We start from the raw sequence: 26,720 nt of genomic DNA, 5'->3' as shown, positions 1-26,720 counted from the left end.
GATTTTGAACTGGCTTCATCACTAAATTTCATTAATGCATTATCATAATTTTTTACAATGTTTTGCCTTTAATGCCATATGGAATCTGTTTAAGAAAATATTCAAGACTGATTACTCTCTGTCATTGAAATACTGATGTTTCTTTACAGAGGATCTATTGTGTGATCTCTGTATTACGTGATTGTGGTCAGAGACTATGACATCCAGTTTTAATTACAGAATTAATAACAGAATAAACTGACCAAATTGTTGAGGAAAATCTTCTGTCTTGCCAGACAAGGAAGACAAGTTTTTATACATTATTTTTGTGTGGCTCAGGAACCAGTCAATCTGAAAACTGATAAATATGTCACATAGCATTGTGAATAACACAAAGACAAGAGATTACAGTATCTAAAACATGAAGACAACACATGGTGGGAATAATGCAAAAACAGCTAGAGGGGAACAAGAGCTTTTAGAAGTTGCATGACCTGTCCGTTCTTGTTGACATACAGCTCTCTCAGAATGGTAATGGATCTATCGTCCATCACAATAGTTCCTGTATCAGGCAAGGGGCGGTGGGGTAGCCTAGTGGTTAAAGCGTTGGCTCGTTGTGCTGAAGATCCGGGTTCGAATCCCCACATGGGTACAATGTGTGAAGCCCATTTCTGGTGTCCCCCGCTGTGATGTTGCTGGAATATTGCTAAAAGCAGCGTAAAACCAAATTCAGTCAGTCAATGCATCAGGCCAACTTCAGGATTCTGTCATCACTGTTCTTCATTCACTGCTTTCTTGGTTTTGCAGCCTCTGGTGTTTGACCTCAAGCAAGATTGAATATGCATGTTTGATAAAACAGTAATGGGACATTCTTTAACCATGGGGAAATAGTATGCTAATGTCTACTAAAGTTCATCGAGATGAGGAAATCAATGAAAATAGCTAGTCATTTTTAATCATTCATTGAATGATATAGTCAGAGGGTATTCAATTCGGTCAGTTCTTGAATGATTGGAACATTCTGTTTACATGATGATTGGGCAGTAGATCTAGACCAAAGCTGGAACTGAACTCAATTTATTAGTGTGATATTTCCTGAGAGAATTCTTCCATCACAGGAGTCATTCTCCTTTTATGTGATCATTCAATACATGCAGCTGAACACTGGAATGGGGCTTTATTTATTGATAACTGATAGCGCTATCTGTATTATTATTTCCCTGTATTCAGAAATGAAATGTAAGCCTTTAAAATGTCTGTTTCATGTTCCTCATTTGTTCGAATGATATTTGGGGCGGTGGTGTAGCCTAGTGGTTAAAGCGTTGGCAAGTCATGCCGAAGACCCGGGTTCGATTCCCCACATGGGCACAATGTGTAAAGCCCATTTCTGTTGTCCCCCGCCGTGATATTGCTGGAATATTGCTAAAAGCAGCATAAAACTAAACTCAGTCAGTCAGTCGAATGATATTTATCAATATTTCAACAAGAACTATCAATGGGGCAGATATGGTCATCCATTATTTGAATACTTGATGTCAATATTGTTATCTCAATAAGTCGTGACTGTATATGTGAGAGTTTATTATGTTCTTTCCAGGGTCTAAGGTCTGTTGGACTTATCCAGCAGACATTTCCATTGACAGGGTATGAGTTTACTTCTATGGCATTGGTGATTGAATTGCTCCATATATATTCTTGTCATTCTGAGTACACACTCAATCAAGCTATGATATTATTGACTCAGCTCCTTGCACAGAATCGGTGAGTCTCCCCATCAAATGTACTTGTCCAGGGTGTCACTGAGAAGAATTACTGCCTCAATGTCACATCATTAAGATGCATAATTACCAGCTTGTTCATATGATCCTTGGCTTGATGGAACCATCATGGCGGGGTCAGAAGATTCTCAATGCCTGTTTGAAGGTTACAGAGGGAGAAGTGATTAAATTAAACTTTGATTCAGTCATGAAAATTCTAGAAACCCTAATTGGCTGTTATGTTAATATAAAACGTCAATGTCCAAGAAAAATTAGTCTCCATTATCTCCTGAAACCGATTCCTTTAGGCGTAATAGGCAAAATACAATTATACTGAATGGATCATTGAAAATCGATAATGACACCAGGTGTATTATAAAAAGAAAGTGTTTTTTTGGTTGCCCAAGGCTGTGTGGGAACCTAGTTGTGAAAGCATCAGCACATCAGTCTGTGAGTTTTGATTCCAATGTTGGTAAAATATATAAGCCATTTGGAATCTCATTGTACCCTTAACACTATCACTGAGGAAAATATGAAAATTAAGTACCGAATATAATATGTTCCTCCTAAACCCTCATGATGAAGCGTAAAGTTCATCATTTCAATACAATCAACAATCATACACGGAGGCAGTTTAGAATAGATTAGGAGGAGTTTGATTAATGCAAGCTTATATAGATTGATCATTGACAGTAATATGATCCAAATACATTATGGAGTGAATTTGGGAACTGTCAGAAACTGTCCTTTGAATGATTACTCTCAGTGTTACTAGACCGTTGAAAGCTACGTATCGTGACTCCAGCACAAGTGCAAATCAGAAAGAAGAGTAACCCACCCTTGATTCCCATCTCTGAAGTCAAATGAATGTGTCAAATGGTTTATATTTCCTTTAGATCCAAGTTTTATTTGGAATCATAATTGTACGATTATTTGGATACAATTTGTCAGAAATGAGTTTGAAAGTGGAACGGGTCTGGGTTTTGTAATGTAATTGGGGAAGAATAAATGAATGTACTTCCATCTGGGGAATTAATGTCATAACATTTCAACAGCACTTGAAATAATTGGATGGATTTTAGGAATATGACCTCTTTAAATTGAGGGATATTGATCTCAGTAATGACTGGTATGGTCTTGGCAATGTGAAAATTAATTATGTTCAAACAAACTTCTATTTTTCAATACATTACTTCTGTTGAAGCTATCAATGTTAAGCAAGTCATGGACAATTATAGGGGCATAGGTTGCCCAGTTGTCTGAAGTGCTGCAATTTGCTCTGCAGAGCATGCCATAAACTTCTGATCATGGATTTGAAGCCTGTTTTACCCAAGTCATGACTCTAGGTTTTTAGCTCCAGGGTGCACATGGGTTTCACAAAGGGGTTGTTGTCAAAGGCCATTGTCACTTAAGGGTATGCAATACTAAGCTGTCACTAAATGGTATATCTAGAATTCTACTGTTCAAAACAATATTAAATCCCTATTTTTCCCCTCCTCCTCACCATCCCATCCCACTGTTCTCCCTCCTCCCTTCCTTCCTCACTCCCTCTCACCCTCTTTACCACTCCACCCCACCACCCTTCTCTCTCTCCTTCCCTCCTTCTCACCCTCTTCACCACCCCTTCCCTTCCTTCCCCCCTCCTCTTTTCTCTCTCTCACTCTCTCTCTCTCTCAGTGACTTGTGTGTTGATCTTGAAAAATAAGACATTTCCCATCAAATATAGCTTCAAACATATTATTCATTTTTCTTCCCCTTATGCAACATCAAAGGGAAGTAAAATAATAACTGTAAAAGTGTTCAAAGAGGATACATTCATACTTAACTCAGTTTACTCCAAAACATTTGTGGAGGAAAAGTTCAAACACAACTGAACAAGTACCTAGACCTTTGAAACTCTTCAATCAAATCCAGAAATTTATTCTTTATTTTTTTCAACATGCACAAAATATACAGCATGTTTATTGAAAACATAATACATCTGTTTCAGACATCTTGACCATTTAATTAGTTGTTGGGAAGGAGTTTCTTCTTTGTTCTTGCAAATAATTACTAAGGGTATTTGGTGATGATCAGATACAGACTGATCGAGGCTCCACTCTGATTGAGTGGTGTGTGCTGGTATAATTTAAACACACAAAAAAAGTTGGTGGCGAACAATATTGTCTGTCAGAGCTATTTTAATTGGTGCCGAGCTGTGGTGTTCTGTTACTGAATAAGAGATTTTGTGTTAAATTATGGCAAAGTTTATGGTACATACACTCATGGGTAACAGCTGAGATGTTTGGAGGGTAATGATATCATCCCCACAACTAGTCTTGATTGTTTATGGCTTTCACGTCTTCAAAGGAACTATTTCCACTGATTTGTAATAAATCCAGATAGTTGTCGGGTAATATTCTCCACCTGTGCACTGGAGAACCCCAGGGATGGATCTAATGTCTATTTTTTGTTGTTTTAGGGGCATGATCTTCATAATTTTGACATTCCAGGAGCTCCCAAAGGTTTTGTAAACAATTCTTGAACAAAATCGTCGTGATACACAATGCCACAACCATTAGGTAATATATGCATGAACCTATCTATGGTAGGGTAATCACTTGAGACAAACCTAACACAGTAGAGAAGTCAAGGTCAGTTGGGCTTTTTATGTATCGATATCAGATGTACTGAACAAGACAAATTAGGGGTCATGACTATTTGGGGGATATTTTTCTTAGTACAGGTTGAGCATGCAGTTTGAAATAAATGTTCCCACTTGATTTTGTTCATGTACTGCTCAAATGTATTTAAAAAACACCTTTATTCATATTCACATTAATTCTTTTTAGTATGTTTGTCACTTGAATACAAACTAAAACATATATTTTCTAGTGATATTGTTCTCCATGTGACACAGGAATACTTTAATAAGTCACCACGGGTTCAGTGGACAGTCATGATTAACTTACTGTCTTTGGCCTGATTCATTTTGGATGCTTATTCTCATAAATAAATAAATTAATGAAAAATTAAAGAAATAAATAAAAAAGCTATACTTCTATATTAGTTGTACCTATTTACTATTTCAACCACTGTGTACCAGAAGGCCATCATGCTGCCTAAGACAAAGTTCGTGAGTACATATTTTTCTTTGCAAGTTGTGAGGAAAATATAAGATAAGAATGGCAGGGAATTTTATGAAAAACCCAAAAGATCATTAACATCCCCTACATGGACTTAAATAATAATAAATAGAGCAAAATATGTATCTTTTCCAAAAGTACTCTTTTGTGTGAGGAATATTTAAAACAGGCATTGTTATAAAAGTCTTCTGAACAGGCAATACTTTCAAGAAATATTATAGGTGCAGCCCTTGTGTTACAGGTGATAATGGCTCGTGTAATGTGTATATATACCTGTTGCCTTTATCATAAAAAGGAAATCTGCACACATAAAAGCACCATAAAAATAATTCCATGTGTGTTAGAGAAGTAAAACCCATACCCAAATGTGCACAACACAGGAGATGAATGTATCTATCCATTGATGTAGCTGATTACATGTTCTCACAGTAAAACCGATGTTTACAATACCGCTGACTGGAGCTTACAGATAACACTCTGAGAACTTCATACAGACTTTTGAATGGACAGAGTTTTGATCCATTCATGTTTTTCAAAGCAATACTCCTTTGGAGTCTTAATTGGACTTCATCACCTAAATTGTATCTGGATAATTTCTTCCATCCGTAAATAATCTCCAAAGTATTACTGATTCCGTTGTTGTAAAACTTTTGAACAAATAATTGCAGCATTCAACAAAGTTTTTCTGCGTGTACATCTTGAGACCATCATGGTAATAGTTTAATGAGATTATGCTGAAATCTCATTCTTTTCTTTTGGTTGCAGTCCTTCATTCTAATGGTTTTGACGTGACACATGTGTCTTTAAATGTTCCCAATTGTGTTTAATTCCTTCTCTAAATTCATCTCTAGGTTGTAAACATGCAGGCCATGTGATTGTAATGGTGGTTTTCCGATCATCTGTATTGAAGTCTAGACTGCATGTGCCAAAGCTCAACTTGGTTTGGAGAACAGTTGGACATGAACCATTGACTCTAAAGTTCCTGATATTGAGAACTGGTCTAGACAGTCTACCTGAGATTATTCAGGTGGCTGTGAAAAGCACTTCAGACCGTTGAACTGATTACTTTGGACTGGATTGCCTCTCTGGATGGTTGAAGTTAACCAGGTGGAGATCTTGAGAAGACCCTTCTGAGATGGTCAATTTCTGTGTTTGTATGTACCTGCGTGTCCTCATCTGTATGTAGGTCACTGTGACCTTTCACACAAGTCTTGTAGGCTGTTCCTGGCTCTGAAGAATAGTCATATAATTTCCCTGGAGATCTGAGGCATCATCTCTTTGAGATATTGGCAGACAAAGTTTTCTTTGGCATACAGGCATACTTCCATTTGAAGCAGAAAGTACCATTGTTATGTCATTCAACAAGACACAATACTTAATCATTTTGTCTTATTCAAATGCCAAACATTATCTGTGAAATATTGGCTCCTGGCTCAGAAGAACGATGATATAATTTCCCTGGAGATTCCAGGAATCATATTTTTGTGATATTGGCAGACATAGTTTTCTATGAGCTTTGAAATACAGGCATACTTCCTTTTGAAGTGGAAAGTCACATAATTGGTTTATGTCCATGAGGGTGTTACTTAATCATTTTGTCTTATTCAAATGCCAAATATCAACAGTGAAATATGTGGCAGAAAGAGTTCTGACGATGTAACCACGCAGTATTCAGACTTGTCCTGAAGCATCAGTTGACCGTTTCCATGTCATCCCCCTTCAAGCAAGTCCATACGTCAGCCACTCTGACTTGTCCCTTTATGTTCGCTGAGTCTTGTCATGGAATGAAAACTACTCAAAAGGCATCTTATAAACTCCTTACACATGTAGCTCAAAGAGGAAAACCGTACTTATCCAGGTCAGTGGATCAGTGTACCTCAGTTGTCGACCTAGATACCTGTGAGGTGCTGGAAGGTTAACAATCTCATTGCCAATACATCCTGCTGGGTGCACATTCACTGCTGAGTGAACTGGGACATTTTTCCCTTAACTCCCTTTAATAAGGCCACAATAAATTATGTGTTATGTCTTCAATACTTTTTTCAAATTGTTTAGACAAGGTATGTTTAGTATTTTATAAATCATTTCTTTTAATGGATAGTTCAATGCATTTGTACCTTGACAGCAGTAAGTCATATGAAGCTTGAGTGTTTCTGGATTTTATTCTCAGCTGCGATAGTGTGCCAGTTGATTCTTTTAATTTTCAAACAGCACACATGGAAATTATTATTAAATAAAATTCAATATAAAAAAATAAAATATCCAAATAGGAAACCAATGTGAGATTTTTGTTGCAACCTTGTTAAAACTCCCAACTCATAATACTGCATACTTGAAAGGTCCCATGTGGCATTGTGTTGGGCTGTGTCACAGTAGTAAATGCTCATTTCATATCTGGCAGCAGTAGTCAAGTCTTGACCAGACAATACAATGATCAACAGCATGAGTATCGATCTATGCAATTGGGATATCGATCATCTGTCAAGCAAGTAAGTGAGCCTGACCATCTGATCTCTTGCTAACCTGCAGTAGTGTTTTGTACAACTGTTCATATTGCCAGCAGTAGTCAACTGTATTTTAAGAATCATACTTTATACACCCATAGCATTGACAACTGGATCAAAATCATATGTCATTTATCATATATATTTCAGTCCAGAATTAACTCTGTTTTGTAGGAATACATCTATGATCTATTTCATTCTCTTCTTAACAAAAAGAACACACAGCAAGTTTGTTCATCTTTAAGTTCTTTGGACAATAAACTAACTTATGGAGTGTTTGCTGGAGAGGGGAAGATAATCTGATAATATACTTGAGTCTATCTGAAAACATGCACACAATCTGTCCATATTTCCTCCTCTTGCAGTATAATGGGATACAAGGGACCTGTATAAAGCCCATCAACAGTAGTTTCAACTTCCGCGAACTGTGATAGCGTATGGCATGGGGAGTGTTTGCTGGGAATAATTGATTCAGTCTGGGTGACGAAACTTTAAATTTTCTTAGATACCACTGTGGAGGCATTTCTCTGTCTGCAATAGGAAATTACAGAGGCAATTACTAAAGTTACCATGGATCTAATTCTCTGACATTAAGAATACTGATTTTTCAGGATGGAATCTATGTCCATAGTCTTTATCACTGTCTACATTGTCAATGGCAATAGATGTTTATCGAAATGACCATTGATTGTAACATTGTGACATTATGTGCACTAAGGTTGTAGGTTAGTGAGACTTACTGAAGCTGATTTGGCAATTGCTCTGGCTGGATCTGCCTCTAGATATGGACACTTAACCAAATGACCATTGATTCCAGCCAAGTAATGGACTCTGGCATCAGATGTGGTCACTTTCTGACCATACAATGATGCTAGACACCAGCTCGTGGTCAATTGGGGCTCAGCTCTGAGATAAGTGTCTCAATTAAAGAGTCACTATCAAGGGTTGTGTCCTGGAGAAAATTATGACAGATTTTCCCAAAGAATTGTAATAACTTAGATTAAGATGTCTGAGTGGTGGGTTGGTGGTGTTCGGGAAAATTCAGAAAAGTATAATCAGGAACATCTCTGTGGAAGTATCCAACATGGTGGTAAGATATTGGTGTATATTGCTTGTTAACACGTGATGTCATTTCTGTTGTTCATGTGAAAATTTATGTTTGTTTTTTAAAGTTTATGGACATGAAAATATTAAATTCAGTGACTATTGGAAAGTAAATAATGTACTGACACGCAAGCTTCCAAGTTTGTAGTGCCCATCACTTCACTGTATCGTTTAAATTAAAAATGAACAACAAAAGAGACTATGATCCATTAAGTATGCAAGGAAAACCTGATGATGAGTTTGAATCCCTTTATTTAGTCATGTTTTTTCACAATTCTTCTTTCACTCGGTAGAGTGAGTGAGTGAGTATGGTTTTACGCCGCTTTTAGCAATATTCCAGCAATATCACGATGGGGTACACCAGAAATTGGCTTCACACATTGTGCCCATGTGGGGCACTGGGTAGAACATGAGAACAATATTTCAAGAAATTAATATGGTAATCTAAGTACAACGAAATCATTAATTTTAGTTACCATTTTTGAAATATCTTAAGCTGGCATTTATAAAGCTGTTGTATCAATGAAGAATGTGCTGACTTAGTAATATATTTTATTCTTTCAAAGCACTGCTTCTGAACAGGTGGGATGGTGGTGTAGGCTAATGGTTAAAGCGTTAGACCCAGGTTTGTTTCCCCACATGGGTACAATGTGTGAAGCATATTTTTGGTGTCCCCCACTGTGATGTTGCTGGAATATTGCTAAAAGTGGCGTAAAACTAAACTCATTCACTCTTTGTAAAAGTGCTGTTATCAAGCAAGTTAAAGTAAGACAAATCTCACAGGTGCACATGATCATTAAGTAATGATCGAGATATGACTTGTATCTGTACTGTTGTTTGGGGCTCAGTTGTCTTACTTGCTGTGAACAGTTGTGTAGGTGCAGCAGAATCCTGTGTAGTCTAACCCTGCTCAAGTGTTCCACCAAAGTTGTAGTAATCCAACACCTGCACCACTTTGGAACAAGATCCCATAAGATCTCGCTCACCAACCCACCTATCTAAACTCACTGACTCACTCACTCACTCACTCACTCACTTGTTCTCTCACTCACTCACTCACTCACTCACTCTCTCACTCACTCACTCACTCACTCACTCACTTCTATTAAAACTATTGATCAGCAGCATTAAGGAATGGGTTGCCCTGTTGTCTGATGCTACAGCTCACTGTACAGCCTCTCAGTCATGCCAGAAGCCTATGATTGTGGTTTGAATCAGGTTTCACCCAAATTATGTTTGAAGGCTTGTTATCACCATATCCGGTCCATGCACCTTTACTGAGCATTACTTTTGTTTCTCGCACATTAGGCTGACGTTCAGTGATACAACAAGAATACCTTACAAAACAGTACATAATCCAGCATGCTTCCTCACTCTAAAACAGGGCATAAACTCGTGAGAGCATTGCCACTGACATTTAACTCCTTTTTGTCCAATACATCATTAGACCATCTCACCTCACTATGTGAGTCAAGTCATATAGTGTTTCCTTTCTAATGGACAAAAGATATATATTTCTAGAAAAAGGTGTTTGTAATTTTTCTTCACAATGTGCACATTATTTCTTAAATATTTTTTAGGATACAGATTATGTCATTAACCAGATTTGCTCACAATTTCATGATCGTAATGATCATTCTCATTGGTGTCTTCTTTCAAAAATCTCTTATCGCCATCTCAAGGCCATTCATACCTCGAAGATGGTCAAGATGGTCTCTTTCAAATTAAAGAGGATTATAGGGTGATAATATCTTACTTTCTACACATGTATATTTTTTTGATAATCTTACTGACAATTTGATGGTGCAATTGCTTTGAAGTTGAAAATGAGCATGGTTTGAAGAACTTTGAAGGCTGAGAAAAAGTCGAATTGAAATTCGGAAATGTCGGTGAATGTTTATGGAGCACCACTTTCGTCCTCAGTTGAACTTTATGCATGTCCTTAAATTCAGACTATTTAACTCTCTTGGAGACAGGAAGATGCCAAAATGAAATTCTAGCAAAGAGACGATATTTTCTTTTTGTTAAATTCTCATACACTCTATTCCATTACAATTTAGAATTTTATAACCTTGTATTTATGTTGGAAGTTGGCCAGATGCTTCAAGCACGTATTGAAGCTTCACTGAAAGCAGTTGATGTCAATCTTTTGTAGAAGATTTAGTGAAGGTAGTGGAGGTCGACCTTGTGTAGATGTTTCAGAGAAAAGTGTCCAGACTGACCTTGTGTTGAAACTTCAGTGAAGACAGCAGAGGTGGACCTTTTGTAGATGTTTTATTGAATTCAGCAAAGGTTGACCTTTTGTAAAGTTTTATTGAAGCCAGTAGATGCTTCTGTAAAGGGCACATGGGCACGATGTGTAATGGTCATTTCTGGTGTCCCCCTCCGTGATAAAGCTGGAATATTGCTAAAAGCGGCATAAAACTAAAACTCACTCACTCGATCACTTCAGTGAAGGCAGCAGAAGTTGACCATGTGATGACGTTTCACTGACAACAGATAATGACCTGCAGGAGAAATTTCAATGAAGCCATTGTGAAGATTATGTATAACCCTCAAAGTTAAAGTTTGATCAATCATTACTGAAATTATATAAAATGTTCACAATTTATTCCTGTTTGTTTCCCTACATACATGTCATTGGTCAATTAGTCGTTAGATTCAACATTGGTCTTCATAGGTTTCCTCCCTGTGAATATACTAAGCTACAAAACTCGATTCCCCACATAGGTACAATGTGTGGAGCCCATTTCTGGTGTCCCCTGCCATGACACTGCTGGAATATTGCTAAAAGCCACATAAACACTCACTCACTCTGGTAACAGGTAACGTTTTTACATGAAGCATGACGCTATGACATTCTCTGACCCAACTCCCAAATGGCACAAACAACACCCAAACCAATGATCTCGCTTCTGTTTTTATCCATCACATAGAAAAACAAATGTTCGGAAAATCTGTCTGGAGCAATAGGTTCGTACCAGCCCCATCAAACAAACTATTAACGTGTGAGTGTAATTTCCAATTCTATTGTTGTCATATATGACTCTTGTAAACATAGACATAGTCAGTGGAATGGCAGAGAGGATCTTGACACCATGCATTACCTGAAGCATTGGATGAATGTTATTCGATTATTATACCCCCGACCACTAAGTCCTCCCTGAAGATCGCAGTGACCAATGAGAGTCTGCAGTGAGGGTTTATCTGTATTGACTAACGGAACTGAGTTGATTGTGTTTTGTCTGCTTGTGAGTAGGGGACTAAGCACGCGAAGCTGACCAGGGGTCAAGGACTGACCTGTGTTGGCTAACTTCATTTGTGTTAAGCTGTGTATCCATCATTGCTGCCCAAGGCGGAACATTCTTCTTGCCTGGAACGTTTGGTTAGGACATCCAGCTCAACTGAAGGAGAGTGCTGATGAAATGTGACGAAAAAGTTCAAAATATTAAATTTTGGCTTTAATATTGGCCTTTGCTTAATTCTGTGAACTTTCCTATAACTGGAGAATAATACTCCCAAGAGAAAGGTAGAATAAAGTAACAATCTCACTATGAAAACAGGTACATGTTGATGGAAATGTATAGGATAAGTCAAAATAAGGAATTTTCACTGATGCCTCAAATTTGGAAGTGTCCTTCACATGTCAGTCATGGAACCTTTTGAAAGCCTTATTAATGCTTTAACTCTTATCAAACAAGTCTTTCACAAGAGTGGTATGGTGCTCTGTAAAGTTTTCGAGGAAAGAGCATGCTTAATTGTATGTCAAAAGTTGGGAAACGTTAAAACCAAACCCTGGATAAAGTTGAATATTGCTTGACATCACACATCCTGTTCCACGTTGCAAACATTGCCAGACATTTTATATCTATATTTTATAATAAACCAAACAATCTTCTTAAACCTCCAAGATATCCATGGGATAATTTTTCCTTGTGTCTCGTGATGCAGACAGTTCAAGATGGACATTCTGAAACTGGCTAGACACACAAGAAGCCTTCTTTGTTACCTCATGTCCAAGGGCAGAGACAGATGTCATGGTTCATCCATCATGTAACTGGCTAGCCAATCAAGAACCTAGACTTCTAGAAGGAACATTTGTTCTAATCATTTCACGTGCTGGAATGGACATTAGAGTGAACGAAGGGAATATGTCAGGAACTTGCCAGTGCTCATCTAGTTTAGTCAGATTGATATGACAAATTAGAGGCAATTACTGGATTCGGTTTCTCCAGTTTTCAAGGAATTAGAGACCTATATATATCGAAAATAGAATTTAGGGAGGGGAGACACATATGTTCTAATTTCTTTGTAACTGTCTGTAATAAAAGTAAAATATTGTTCCTATCTCTATGCTGAATAGATATTGAAAGATAGGTGGAAGGAATTATACATATATTGTGTTTGCTTCCGGACTAGATGCAGCAAACATGTTTTATCAATGCATTTGCTGACTAGATCTTGTCCTCTTGCTGATGGACTAGACTGGTAAGTGAGTTGAGTTTTACGCCGCTTTTAGCAATATTCCAGCAATATGACGGCAGGGGACACCAGAAATGGGCTTCACACATTGTACCCATGTGGGGAATTGAACCAGGGTCTTCAGCGTGACGAGCAAAGCTTTACGCACTAGGCTGCCCCACCACCCCTTAGACTGGTAAGGGTGGGAGAGGAATGGGATGGAGCTATAGAAGTGGGAGTAAAGATGGTGACTGATTCTAATGTGACTGGTTTGGCAAAACTTTAATTTTGTGCTGAGTTGTGGCTGAACGTTAGATGTTGATGTTCGTTCAACGTCGTCCCTTATTCATTGCTGAAACTGTGTCACCAAATTTCAGTTTTGTGCTGAGTTGTGGCTGAACATTAGATGTTGATGTTCTTTTAATCTTGTCCCTTAGTCATTGCTGTAACACTGTTTCACCTAGCCAACTAACACTGTCACCTCAGCATATGTGACACTGCATGAATTTTGTTTGGACAATTCTTTCATCGAATTTGGATCAGTTTTCTTGATTGGAATTCTAATGTGGCAGTTGCATTGTTAAACTGTAATGGTCAACGGGTTTCACATTTTATACCTCTTTTGGAATTAAACCCAGACTACGTGTGTGCAAGCTAATTACCATTAACCTCAGGTCCACAATTTCCATTTGATCTTGTCAAATTCTGTGATCGAAGACAACAGAATTAACAAATTATCTAATCAGAATGTGATTGATGAATAATATCTTGAAAGGCACCAATTTTCCATGACATTTGAAACATTTGTTTGTCATGTTTGTGTTTTTTGCTGAAAAGCATGATGTGGGGTGTGGTAACAAGATATGAAAGCTGAAATTCAGGCTTGGTAATTAGTTAAAAATATCCATTACCTTGTGGCAGTGCAGGCTCCAGCTCTGTGAGAACTACCGCAGGAGGCCAGGGAAATTAGATATGTGAAGTCAAGTTTTGCCATGTTCGCAATGAAATGTCACATTGATTAAAAGCATTGATCAGTAAATTACAAGCCTGTGTATATAAATGCCAGGGATAGCTTGCTTAGATGGAGACCGAGGGCCATGATAAGAAATACTGTCCCCAAATTAGACACTGCCCACGTCATCGGGAGATAAAGTTAGATCAGTAACGGTTTCAATCTTCGGGCCCTTTTGGATTGGTGACTTTTTGTGGCTTTGTGACATTTTTTTGCGATTGTATCATGATTAAGGTCAGTGGTTGAGTTCCAAGTTAGGAAACTTGATAGAGTGTCAATGCCCACATGACATTTGCAAATATTTCGGGTATATGAAGTTTCTTAAAAAGTTTATGTGAAGGAGGGACAACATTTTGTGTATCTTACCATATTTACTTTGTCTTGGGATTTGATTTGTAGTTTTAACTTTTCAACTTTTGAAAAAATCCAATATGGTCAGAATTTTGAAAGAATTAATAAATCATCATAGTTTAATTGAATACTTTTTTGTGTTGTTTTTCTTATTGTTTGTAATTTAAAACACTTCACTCACATACTTCACGCTTCACATAGACAAGGGGCGGTGAGGTAGCCCAGTCGTTAAAGCATTTGCTTGTCACGCCGAAGACTCGGGTTCGATTCCCGACATGGGTACAATGTGTGAAGCCCATTTCTGGTGCCTCCTGCCGTGATATTGCTGGAATATTGCTACAATTAAGCAGAGTAAAACACAACTCACTCACATAGACGATCGTCATATGAGCGAAATATTCTCAAGCACGACGTAAAACCCAATTTCATCTCACATAGACAAGATGTGTTGCAGTTATTGTTCCAGTGGAACTACACTTGCAGCAAAGCTGTTTCATGCAACTGAAGATTTCAAAAGCAGGAACAATATGAATTTGATGATTGCTGACATGATCACATTATAAAGCTATACAACTGTGTCAGATTTTTTTATAAATGGATTTTATCTCAAATGTCCTTTCTCCATAGGATTTGAGGTGGAATAAGATGTTTGAATATTCATGCCATGTGACCAACCCTGGAAGAGTGTAGATTTGATTAATGGCTTCTCCAGGCAAGGAACGTCAAACAGTAGAACTTCATTATGTTGCAAGTTCTCATAAGAACAAATATATTGAGTTATTCATTATCTGAAAAAAATCAAGTGCAGATATATTAGATCTTCATACAGTGCCAAAAAGGATTCGGCCAGAGCAATAAAGTGCAGTTATGTTGGAAGTGATATATATTGTGAATGCCATATTGTTCTTATAAACTTACACTTTCATACTTATTGTTTGGGTGTTTTTGTTGAAGTTTCTATTCATTCTAGACCAGGTCTGTGGTCCTGTGGTTAGAGAGCCTGTCCAAAGAGCAAAGGTTGTGTGGTTTGATCATCTGATTACATCAGAAGACATCAAAAGATGGAACTTGTTGTTACCATGCCTGCATCTCGGCATTTAGCCAATATAATCAGTATATTGTGTTTGTGTGGTGTATCTATGTTAAACTGAAGCATGGTATCTCAGTGGACTAGCACTATGAAAGTCCTTTTGTGGTCTTGTGCACAAAGCTCAGGTCACAAATCAGTTGAAGTTAAGCAACGTCGAGCTTGGAGAGTCCTTGGATGGTTGACCGTGTTTGACAGTTTGACTCCTGAGAGTTTCTAGGACTTAAGTCCTGCCCCACAATGAAGCACATGTGATACATGTGGTCTCACCTTAGGCAAGTGATTTTGTTCAAAATCGCCTCTGTTCACCCAGCAGGAAAATGGGTACCCGGTGGAAAAAGTCATGTGACTATAACCTTCTAGCGCCTAACAGGCAGCTTGGGTTATCTGGGGTAATAATGTGCTGTGCTATTGATTGTTACCGTCATGAGCATACCTAGTGTGGAGTTTGGCGCTATATAAATGGACACATTATTATCATTATTATTATGAGGCTAGCACCAATCCAGACTTGGACAAGTTCACACAGATACAGACAGGCATGCATTCATGCAAGTCACTATCAAAGTACATTAATCTTTAAAGTGGCCATAAATCTATTTCACCTGACCTTTTTACTCCAAACTCAACAAGCCACCTTTCACAAACCTGGAACCTTCAAGAACCTTACAGACAATTACAACAGAACATGATGGTTGGCAAAATTCTCACCTTTGTGTCTACCACATCTCAGCTTTTGGTCTTGATGTGTAATGATAAAATTTTAACTAGCGACCACAAAAACCATTTGCCTTAATAGAATCATTAACTGATCAGTAAACCTAACTAAAATAATTGAGTAGACAGAAGTAGACAGTGTAAGTAGTCTACTCAATCTTTTAAGAGACTCTCACAACCTAACTGTAAAATTGGGCAAGATGACCTGGATGATGCCATTGTCAGATTTACTTTTCTTATATGCCTCCACTTTTGTTAATGAAATTGGAATGAAGAGGATGTTGAAATACATGGACGCAAGTGTTCGAATGTATATTCCATTGAAATGTAGTCATTTCTTCTATTGTTGGACCCATCAAGTGTATTGGAGTCTGTTAATGTCGGCAATCATATTACATCTAAACTTGACTGCTAGATGTCTCCTTGGAGTTAATAACATTGAAATGTCTCTGTAGATGTGTCTTGGAGGAAGGTATAGGGCTGATTGATGTACCAAAATGTGTTGCTGGCTATTGTGTAGCTGGAAGCAGACAGACCAGAGAAATTAATTTACACGGATTACTGTTAACATGGGAAGACCTTTACATGGATGATAATAGTACCTTTCAGTTTGAATGACAGATATGAGTCATCATGGAGCTCACTTGGGGAACAATTTACCTCAAGACTGAGTTCTGTGAGGTGGGGTGAGGTGAAGTTGGGTTTAACATCGTGCTTGAGAATATTTTGCTCATATGACTATGTGCAAACATGTGTATGTGTATGTGCGGCTGCTTGTACTAGCCCCAACTAAAGCTGGTTTTATAGTGCTAGCCCACTGAGATACCATGCCGCAGTGAAGCATGAATACCCCACTCAGACACATTATACTGACTCCGAGCCGACCAGTACTTGTTGTACCCATGAATGCCGAGCGCCATGCAGGGACCAACAAGTACCATATTTTAACGTCTTTTTGTATGACATGGCCGGGGATCGAACCCACGACCTTCCGCTCTCCGGGCGGATGCTCTAACCACTACACCACGGAGGCGGTCCCTGAGTTCTGTCCCTCAAGCATTGTGGCTGCCATTGTGGTCAAGTGGAATGTCTGGAAAATGGAAGGTTGATGGTTTTAATTCCAGTCATCATATACCAAAAAACATTAATAGATGGTACTTGTTGTTGCCCTGGCACCCAGCATCAGGGGGAAAACAAGGCATATTTGAAGAAGTCAGTTGTCTGTGTGGAGTTTCATGTTTGATTGTGGGTGGTATCTGAGTGGACTTGCTCTTTTGAATTGTCTCTTTTTCTCCCTCAAGCTCTCACTTGCTCATGCATATGCATAAGTACATATTTCACTCGACCCACAAAAATCCAGATTAAAATTGATCTTCAGCAACAAATGCCTGTCATAAGAGGTAACTAATGGGTTTGGGTGGTAAGGCTTGCTGCCTTGGTTGACACATATCATTGTATCCCAATTGCATAGATCAATGTTCATGATGTCAATCACTGGATTATCTGGTCCAGACTCTTTTATTTACAGACCACAGCCACATAGGTTGAATATTGGTGTGTGCAACATACAAGTAAACTCACTCACTCAAACTCTCTTGTGAATCAGAAAATAGCACAAGGCATTAATGTCTGCACTGATACCAAGCGAAAATATCATTCCAGATTTCACATATTATGAAACTGAGCATCATTTTTTCCTTATATATGAGGGGTTGGGTGAATGAGGAATGTCTGTCTTTCAGATTATAGGTATCTTGTAGTGACATATTTGTCCTTGTAATGGCATGCCAGTGCTTATTCATCTTTAATGCCAATGGTTGATTAGACCTGTCATTGGATTACACAAAGTACTTTGGTCACCTTGTCGATAATAGATTTTGACAGGATGTCATTTTCATGTTGCTTGTCATTGAGAGAGTGCTGGTTATTCTCGGGTTGATTTGGTCTGGCTGATATTTGAGGGATGAGATTGTCTATAAGGCTTCATGACATGTGTTTGTGTTGCCAGGCTGCATTATATGACCTTGATCTTCAACATGAGGAAATACTACTAGATAAACAACTAAATGACTTGTTTAACCTGTCAGGGGTGATTTAAATATTTATTTTAACATGACTGTTGACTTGATTGTGATTTTACATGATACAGATATGAAAAACTCCTGACTTATCAACATAAATATTTTTTAGATGGGCAGGAAGATGTGGGTAAAATTGGTTTTCAGTTCCCATGCTTGTAAGAGGTGACTAATGGTGCCGGGTGGTCCCGGCCCCTGATTAGTTGATGCTTCTTAGCCCAAATGCATAGATCGATGCTCATGATGTCAATCACTATAGTCTGTGTGCAGTGAAAATGTACTGATGAATTTCACTTTAAATCAAAAGGTAAATCAAAGCGAATCCTCATAATTTTACCTTGCCATATGAACATTTAAGTCTGAGAATTTTATTCAACTTAGGATAAAAGTTGTTTAACAAATGGTCATAGTTTCAAATCACTATTATTGGTTTGTATTACAAGAGGGTATGCACATTAAATGAAACACTGAGAACAAGTAGGGTTGGTCAACGTTAACGCTCATCACCATGTTGAATAAAATTCTGAGTTTTAAATGTTCAATTGGCAAGGTAAATTTATGAGGATTTGCAATCTTAATTTCACTTTATTTGACTTACCGGTACTTTTTTGTTCAAAGTAAAATTCATCGGTACATTTTCACTGCAAGCAGACTATATATTGTCTGATTCAAACTCAATTATTCACAGATCAATGTTGTATATTACTGAGTATTTTAACAACAACAGCAGCAACAACAACAACAACCACCATTTTCCAGAGCCCAGTTCAACTTTTGATGTTAAACATTCTCTGTTTCAGGCCTTACATCAGTTATATCCCTCCAGCTCATTCAGTCCTGACATCACACCGATCATTCTGGCAGGGCATCGGGACAATTATGAAATTATCAAAATCCTCCTGGATAGAGGATTTCGCATTCCCAAACCTCATGATGTTCGGTGTAGTTGCAAGGATTGTTTAACGGAAAGTGAAGAAGACAGTTTGCGTCACAGTCGTTCTCGGATTAACGCCTACAAGGCGTTAGTGAGTCCTTCACTGATTGCTCTCTCAAGCAAGGATCCCATTCTGACTTCCTTTGAACTGAGCAGAGAGTTGAAGCGCCTTAGCAAGATGGAGAATGAGTTTAAGGTGGACTATGAGAAGCTAGCCACCAGGTGTCAGGACTTTGCTGTGGACCTCCTGGAGCAGACGCGAGGATCACGTGAGCTGCAGATCATCCTCAACCACGACACATCGAGTGCTGCGACAGATGAACAGGGAGCAGAGAAAACCAAACTGAGCAGGTTGAAACTGGCCATTAAATACAAACAGAAAAGGGTAAGAAACAGTACAGAGCCATCCTTTAGAAAGTTTTTGTTTGTCCAAGAGCATTATATTTGCAGACATTATATTGTTTCCTTTTCACTGGCAATATATTTTTTGAAAGCAGAATTGAGTTTTCTTTTACCCCAAACACATTTTTTTAGGATATCCAATGGAAAATTATTTTAAAAATATTTTCAGGGAAAAGTTATTCTTTCTAGATTTTTTAAATTGAATCCAAATCGCTCCCATCTGTGAAAATCTGGGTTAGAATTGGTCTTCAACAACCTATGCTTGTCTTGCTGACTTGGTTGATGTATTTCATCATATCCCAAATACATAGATTGATGCTCATGATGTTGATCACTGGATTGTTTTGTCCAGTCTGGATTATTAACAAACCACTGCCATTTAACTGGAATATTGTTGTGTGTGGCATTAAACAACAAACCAATAAAAATAAACCACTCCCCTTCCAAGTGGAATATCAAATTGACAGGTTCTTAGAGCTGCCAATGTTATATGTCAGTATCTTAGTGCTAGGGCTACTTTGTTGAATAAGCAGATGAACAGCTTGTGTCATGATGGAATAGTTTGCTTTTGAGATTTGTTTTCCATTTCAGTTTGTGTCACATCCGAACTGCCAACAGCTTCTAGCCTCACTATGGTATGAGGGGTTACCCCGGGTTCCGCAGGCGGAATATCGTATCCAAGCTGATGATCACGCAAACCATTGGCATAATGTTCCCTGTGATGTCCCTGATTTATCTTATAGCTCCTAAGTGTTCCATCGGAGAACTCATACGCAAGCCCTTTATCAAGTTTATCGTCCATAGTGCGTCATATCTCACATTTCTGTGTAAGTATCATTTTATTTTAAAACTTCCTCAGCAGGTCCAAACCTTCAAGTGGGTACCTGTCCTACCCTATTTGCCTCTATCCTCTATGAGCAAGTGTATCATTTCACCATCTGCCATCAAAAAAAACTTCAACATATCCAAGTCTGTTTTCACAAGGTTAGGACAGAAAGTGTTTTGCTGCCAAGAGTATGTTGGATGGCTTTTGTTTTAGCTTTGTGTATTTGAAATTGGGATCAAAACAAAGTTTTGTTGGTGGATGAGCTCAGGGCATTTGTCTTAGGCCAGGCATTTTTGTTATATTTTTTAGTTTGATCTGTACATGAAAACTTTGACTTGTTTTTGTCCTTGTACATAAGAAGTCTTTACTGTCAGTGGTGACATTATATTTAAGGTCAGCGACTAACAGGATTGGGTGGTCAGGCTCACTGACTTAATTGACACGTCATCATATCCCAATTGCGTAGACTGATGTACTTGCCGTTGATCACTGGATTGTCTGGTCCAGATTTGATTATTTTCGGACTCCCGCATATAGCTGGAATATTGCTGAGTGTGGCGTAAAACTGAACTTCCTCACTCACCCAAACACAATGAAGAAAAGTTTTTGATACCCACTCTACCCCTCGACATCACCTCTTCCCCTCCAAACACAATGAAGAAAAACTGTCAGTACCTTTTCTTCTCCTTGAGATCATCCAGCTCCAAACACAACAAGAAAAAGTGGTTAATACCACTCTACCCCTCACCTTTCAAACTTAACCGTGAAGGTCCGGTTAGAATATTGATCTTTCAGTAACCCATGCTTGTCGTAAGAGGCGACTAACGGGATTGGGTGGTCAGGCTCGCTGACTTAGTTGACACATGTCATTGGTTCCCAATTGCGCAGATTGATGCTCATGTTGTTTATCACTGGATTGTCTGTTCCAGACTCGATTATATACAGACCGACGCCATATATCTGGAATATTGCTGAGTGCGGCGTAAAGCTAAACTCACTCACTCCTTTCAAACTGTATGAAGAAAAGCTGTTAAAACCCCCTGAGAACCTTGATCCTATGAAGAAAAGCTATCAGTACTCACTGTACCCCTTACTGTCAACCCTTCCCTCAAACACTATGTCGAAACACTGTCAGTACCTACTCTACCCCTCAAGGCTTTCATTAATTTTCATTTGAACAAAGAAACAATCCCACAGCAATTGAATTTTCTTCACTGCAGAATGCCAAACATGTTTCATTCAATAAAATATTGATTTGATTAGTTTGGGCAGGGAAGTTATGAAAGATGCATGGTGGCTGCTCTTTGTTGAATGAAACTTCAAAGCTCTTTTGAGTTTCTCAACCACGCATTGGGTATTTCTTCAAAAATATTGTCCTTGGATGACACTTTGAGGTTGTTTTGACAAAGGGAAATTCAGTCCAGTGTCCGAGCAGGCCTTAATTATATGAGGAATATAGCTCAGATTTCTTGTAAATTTTGGGAGTTATTTATGTGACATAAAGCTTCACCTCGTCTGACATGAATACCCTTTGAACTAAGCCATAATGCATCATCTATCACCCTCATCTGAAACCCTTTTGCTTCTGTGACTTCTGCCCAGAAACTGATTGAGCACTGAATCTGAGGCAATGAGCTGATTGCATCTATGAGCACAGTTCACTTTGATTCTAAGACAGTCTCAGTGGAAGACCTATTTTTGGATATTGTTTGTGTTTATTAGAGGACAGTAATTCATGGTGACATGCTGTGTCCAAAATGTGTACCACAATCCTGTGTGGAGGGATTCCAGTCCCAGTTTTAACCTGGTTTTAGTTTGTGACGGTGATACCAATGCTTCTCAAGACTCAATGTTCTGAAGTTTGTATTCACTGTGGTAGGACCATGTTTGTATGGTTATCTTGTGTACGATAAACTTAAACCCTACAGATTGTTCTACCACCGAACAGTCATAACTGATATTTTTGCCTTCAAAGTTACATGGGGGCGGTAGGGTAGCCTAGTGGTTAAGGCGTTCGCTCGTCATGCCGAAGACCCGGGTTCGATTCCCCACATGGGTACAATGTGTTAAGCCCATTTCTGGTGTCCCCGCCGTGATATTGCTGGAATATTGCTAAAAGCAGCGTAAAACCAAACTCACTCACTCACTCACTCAAAGTTACATGCCATTGATTTTGATAAATGGTAATTTGGCCAATAAAGGCCTGTCTGTCACTCACTCACTAACTCAATACATAAAGAGTATAACTCATTAATTTCATGAATATCACTTGCTTGTTGCATGTTGTATGCAAACCCATTCAAAAGCTGTATCACTGCTTCCCCTGCCAAGGTATCATACATGCTTTCAAACTAAAAACCCATCTCTAATTGCCTATACAGTGTTTGAGAATATTTAAACATTGTTAGCATCAAACCTTCACTTAAGTAGGTTACCCAAACGTTGATGTTTTTCGGGCAATTGATAAAAAGCCAAACAGGTATCTTGTCACTTATCTACGTAGAGGAAAACAATTTTTACAAACTTTGATAGGCATGCACACATTTCCTGTTGTTGGCCGTGAGTTGGATGAATCATTGTGACGACTTATTGCTCCAGGCTTGATAGCAAAACATTCAATTTTCCAAAGAAAACATGTAACCATGGTAATAGCAGAAATAACAATATGGGGTTTACAGTGTGAATATGAGAGGAAACATTAGTGGCTGCAGATTAAATGCTCCAGGATGCTAGTGAGATAATATTTCATATTCTGTGCACACACGAGGGAGCTATTATGAATGAGGATGATTATTGAGAGTTGGAATTATATATCGTTGCTGATCGGAATGAACATGAACAAGATGGATGACAGTAGAATATTCTGAAGGTCAACCTGAATTTATTGTCATATTGTATTTAGTACAGTCCTCCTGAATAATTTAGTGAGATGGGATTAAGCAGTATTTAGCCATAAGGAAGTTTGTGCAATACTTCTAGGTGAGACCCGTGAAGGTCCGGGTTAGAATATTGATCTTCAGGAACCCATGCTTGTTGTAAGAGGCGACTAACGGGATCGGATGGTCAAGCTCGCTGACTTGGTTGACACATGTCATCGTACCCCAATTGCCCAGATTGATGCTCATGCTGTTGATCACTGGATTGTTTGGTCCAGACTTGATTATTTACAGATTGCTGCCATGTAGTTGGAATATTGCTGAGTGCAGCGTAAAACTAAACTCACTCACTCACTTCTAGGTGATTTGGCTTTGAGGCCAATTTTATCCATTTTGTAATTTGTCAGAACCCTTCTGAATGAGTGAGTGGGTGGTTTTACTCAAATTTGTAGTTGGGAAAATATTTCTGAATATTGACTGAGTGAGTGAGCTGGTTTCAAGCCAAGTTTTAACCATATTGTGGTTGGTACAATACATGTACATCTGAATAATCAGTTAGTTTGGGAGTGGGTTGTAAGGCAATTGTAGACATATTACAGCTTCTGAATAATGAGGAAGTGATATAGTATTAGATGTCATACAGCCATATAGTATTAGATGCGACACATGTCAGTAAGTGAGTGAGTTAAATACTGCTTTGAACACTAATTAAGTATGGTATCCACACAAACAAAACACTTAACAGGGCAATTTCCGTCAAGCCTAATGGGCCTACACAATGAATTACAGCCACCTGTGCCATCTCAGCATGTCTAAATGAACAGCAAGGCATCTTCATGCTAATAATGAGGAGCTATAAAATATTGTTTGATAGAGCAATTTATATTTCAAAGACATTCAGGGTTGATTTTACTGGAATCAGTTGAGGTATCATCTTGCTTTCCTATTTATAAGACACGAATAGCAGATAAGTGATAACCATTTTCTTGAGAGAAGAACTGCTCTGTGATTGGTTGATTGGCTCCAGGAATGACTGATCCTTGTTTCCGTTTCATGTGGAAAGAAGTTTGATGAAGCCCAGTTGTTCATTCCTAGCAGGTTTTCCTGCTGAGGTTTTCCTGCGGATGTGATTCTGGGCAGTGTAACCTATCACCTATAATCTTTGTCTTTCCATCACTTGACATGTAGGACCATGATAATTATTGTCTTATTTGCACTCATGATTAATTAATCCTCCATTGCCTTTTCAAATCAATGAATGATGTTGCACATGCAAGCAACTCTCAGCCAGCCAGAAGATTTGATTTGATTACCTTACCTGAGCTGTTGCATTGGGCAGCTTGAACACAGGAATCATTTCTTTGATCTTGGCTAGTCATGAAGATCTGGGTTTGAATTGATATTCAACAACCCATGTTGGTTGTAAGAGACATCGTCACGCTGAAGACCCAGGTTCAAATCCCCACATGGATACAATGTGTGAAGCCCATTTCTGGTGTCCCCTGCCGTGATGTTGCTGAAATATTGCTAAAAGCGGCATAAAACTAAACTCAGTCAGTGTAAGAGACAACCATCAAGATTGGGAGGTCATCTCATTGTATCATAGTTGTGTAAATCAATTGATGTCAGTGATGTCAAACACTGGATTGTCATTTCCAGACATTATTTACAGACCACTTAATATAACAGCTAGAATATTGCCGAGTTTGGTGTTAAACAACAACAAATTCACCATAGCACATTTGACACAAATGTTAAAGGACAGAGGCTGGATCCACATCATCATCACCATCATACCAAAAGATGTAAAAAGATGGTGGTTGGTTGTTACCTTGCCTAGCATTTGGCTAGGGTATAAAACATGGAGTGGTTTACTTGGCGTCAGTATACAATGAGTGATGTATCCATTATAAAAAGTGGCATGATATCTCAGTGGCTAGCAGGAATAAAAACAGCATCAGTCCAGGCTAGTGCAAGCAGACATATGTACACACTTGCTATATAAAAGTAACAATCATGAACAATGTGTTAGGCCCTGTTTCACTTCACCTTCACTTCTTCGGGGCGGTGAGGTAGGCTAGTGGTTAAACCGTCCGCTCTTCATGCTGAAGACCTGGGTTCGATTCCCCCATGGGTACAATGGGAAGCCCATTTCTGGTATCCCCTGCTGTGATATTGCTGGAATATTGCTAAAAGCAGCATAAATCTAAACTCACTCACCTTTACCTCTAATTGCTACATTTAAATGATTAATTAAATCCTTGCAAGTTATATTCAAGTTATGCTTTTCACCTGTCAACAAAATATTTATGATGGATATCAAGCTCAAACTTGATAATAACTGGTACCGTGCCCCAGTTTAACACATGACTCTAAGTAGAGTATCTAGAACTGAAGTGGACAGGAGCATTACACTATGGGATATTACCCTTCTTTCAGCATCACCCCAGGTCGTGAAGAGATAAAACAGCTCTCTTTGGCATTTTCTGAGTAGTTCTCCGTGATGAGTGCTGTCAAAATTCAAATAAATTTTGGGAGTGGTGATTGAAGCAAGTGGATTCTATTCATGCTTTCTTTGAAGTGTACAGCGTAGAGCAATTTGTGGACCCGACATCTTTCATTACTTGTTCCATTAAAGTGACAACCCACAGTTTTTTTTAAAGTGAGGATAAAATCTATGCTTTAAAAACAGTTGCTCTTCTCAACAGGAAGTGGAAAATTGTAAATTGGGGTAATGAAATAAACTTCAAAGTATGTCTTAGGAAAGTATCATTCTATACTGAACATCATTGAAAACGCACCAGTCTAAAATTGTCCATATTTTCATCAAGATGGATTTCAGCATGACAATGATCAATTAATATAACTAACATGAAGTCGAAGGGCATGTCCAGTTGAAAAAATGCTTTAGAAACAAATTCATGTCCACATTATGACTCTTAATTCCAAAATGCATCAACATGCAGCCAAGCCATGAAAAAAAGCGCGAATTTCATTCTGAAATCATCCTGACTGTGACATTAAAAGCAGGTGTATGAGAACCGATTCTCATTGCTTCACTAACGATTGTGAAACTAGGACAGAGAATGTGCACTAGGCATGATTCAGGCTGGCACCAGCAGCAGGGATATTGCTCGACAACTTGGACTTGGCCACTCCACCATCATTAGGCTTCATAGACGACATCAGTAGACAGGCAGCACCCGTGACCTTCAATGACCTTGGCAACAACGTGTTACGACGCTCCATCAGGATCGCCATATTTACCTTGTCCATATCAGTGATTGAACACTGCCGACTGCCAGGACTGCTGCACTAGTTCAAGGTTGACGTGGGGGTCATCAGCGCTGTCTCCATGCGATGCCGTCTACACGCTATAGGGCTCCATGCTCGACGTCCTTACGTTGGACCAATTCTGACTGACAGACACCGTAATGAGCGTATACAATGGGCTAGCAGGCATTTTCAGTAAAGGTTACAACAATGGCATGGTGTGGTAGTCATGGT

At 38.6% G+C, this 26,720-nt stretch overlaps 1 protein-coding gene across 1 annotated transcript in view; it reads left to right on the top strand.

Moving 5' to 3' along the window:
* LOC124275216 (transient receptor potential-gamma protein-like) overlaps window positions 1-26,720 on the top strand; it is an 80,418-nt gene that overhangs the window by 27,622 nt on the left and 26,076 nt on the right. Inside the window, 3 exon segments of the mRNA XM_046710735.1 lie at window positions 18,976-19,494; window positions 20,103-20,159; window positions 20,161-20,338. Coding sequence (XP_046566691.1) covers window positions 18,976-19,494; window positions 20,103-20,159; window positions 20,161-20,338 — 754 coding nt within the window.

Source organism: Haliotis rubra, unplaced genomic scaffold (assembly GCF_003918875.1).
Source record: "Haliotis rubra isolate DU_JTF1 unplaced genomic scaffold, ASM391887v1 Scf1, whole genome shotgun sequence".
Classification (NCBI taxonomy): domain Eukaryota; kingdom Metazoa; phylum Mollusca; class Gastropoda; order Lepetellida; family Haliotidae; genus Haliotis; species Haliotis rubra.
This window is presented reverse-complemented; position numbering and strand designations above follow the sequence as displayed.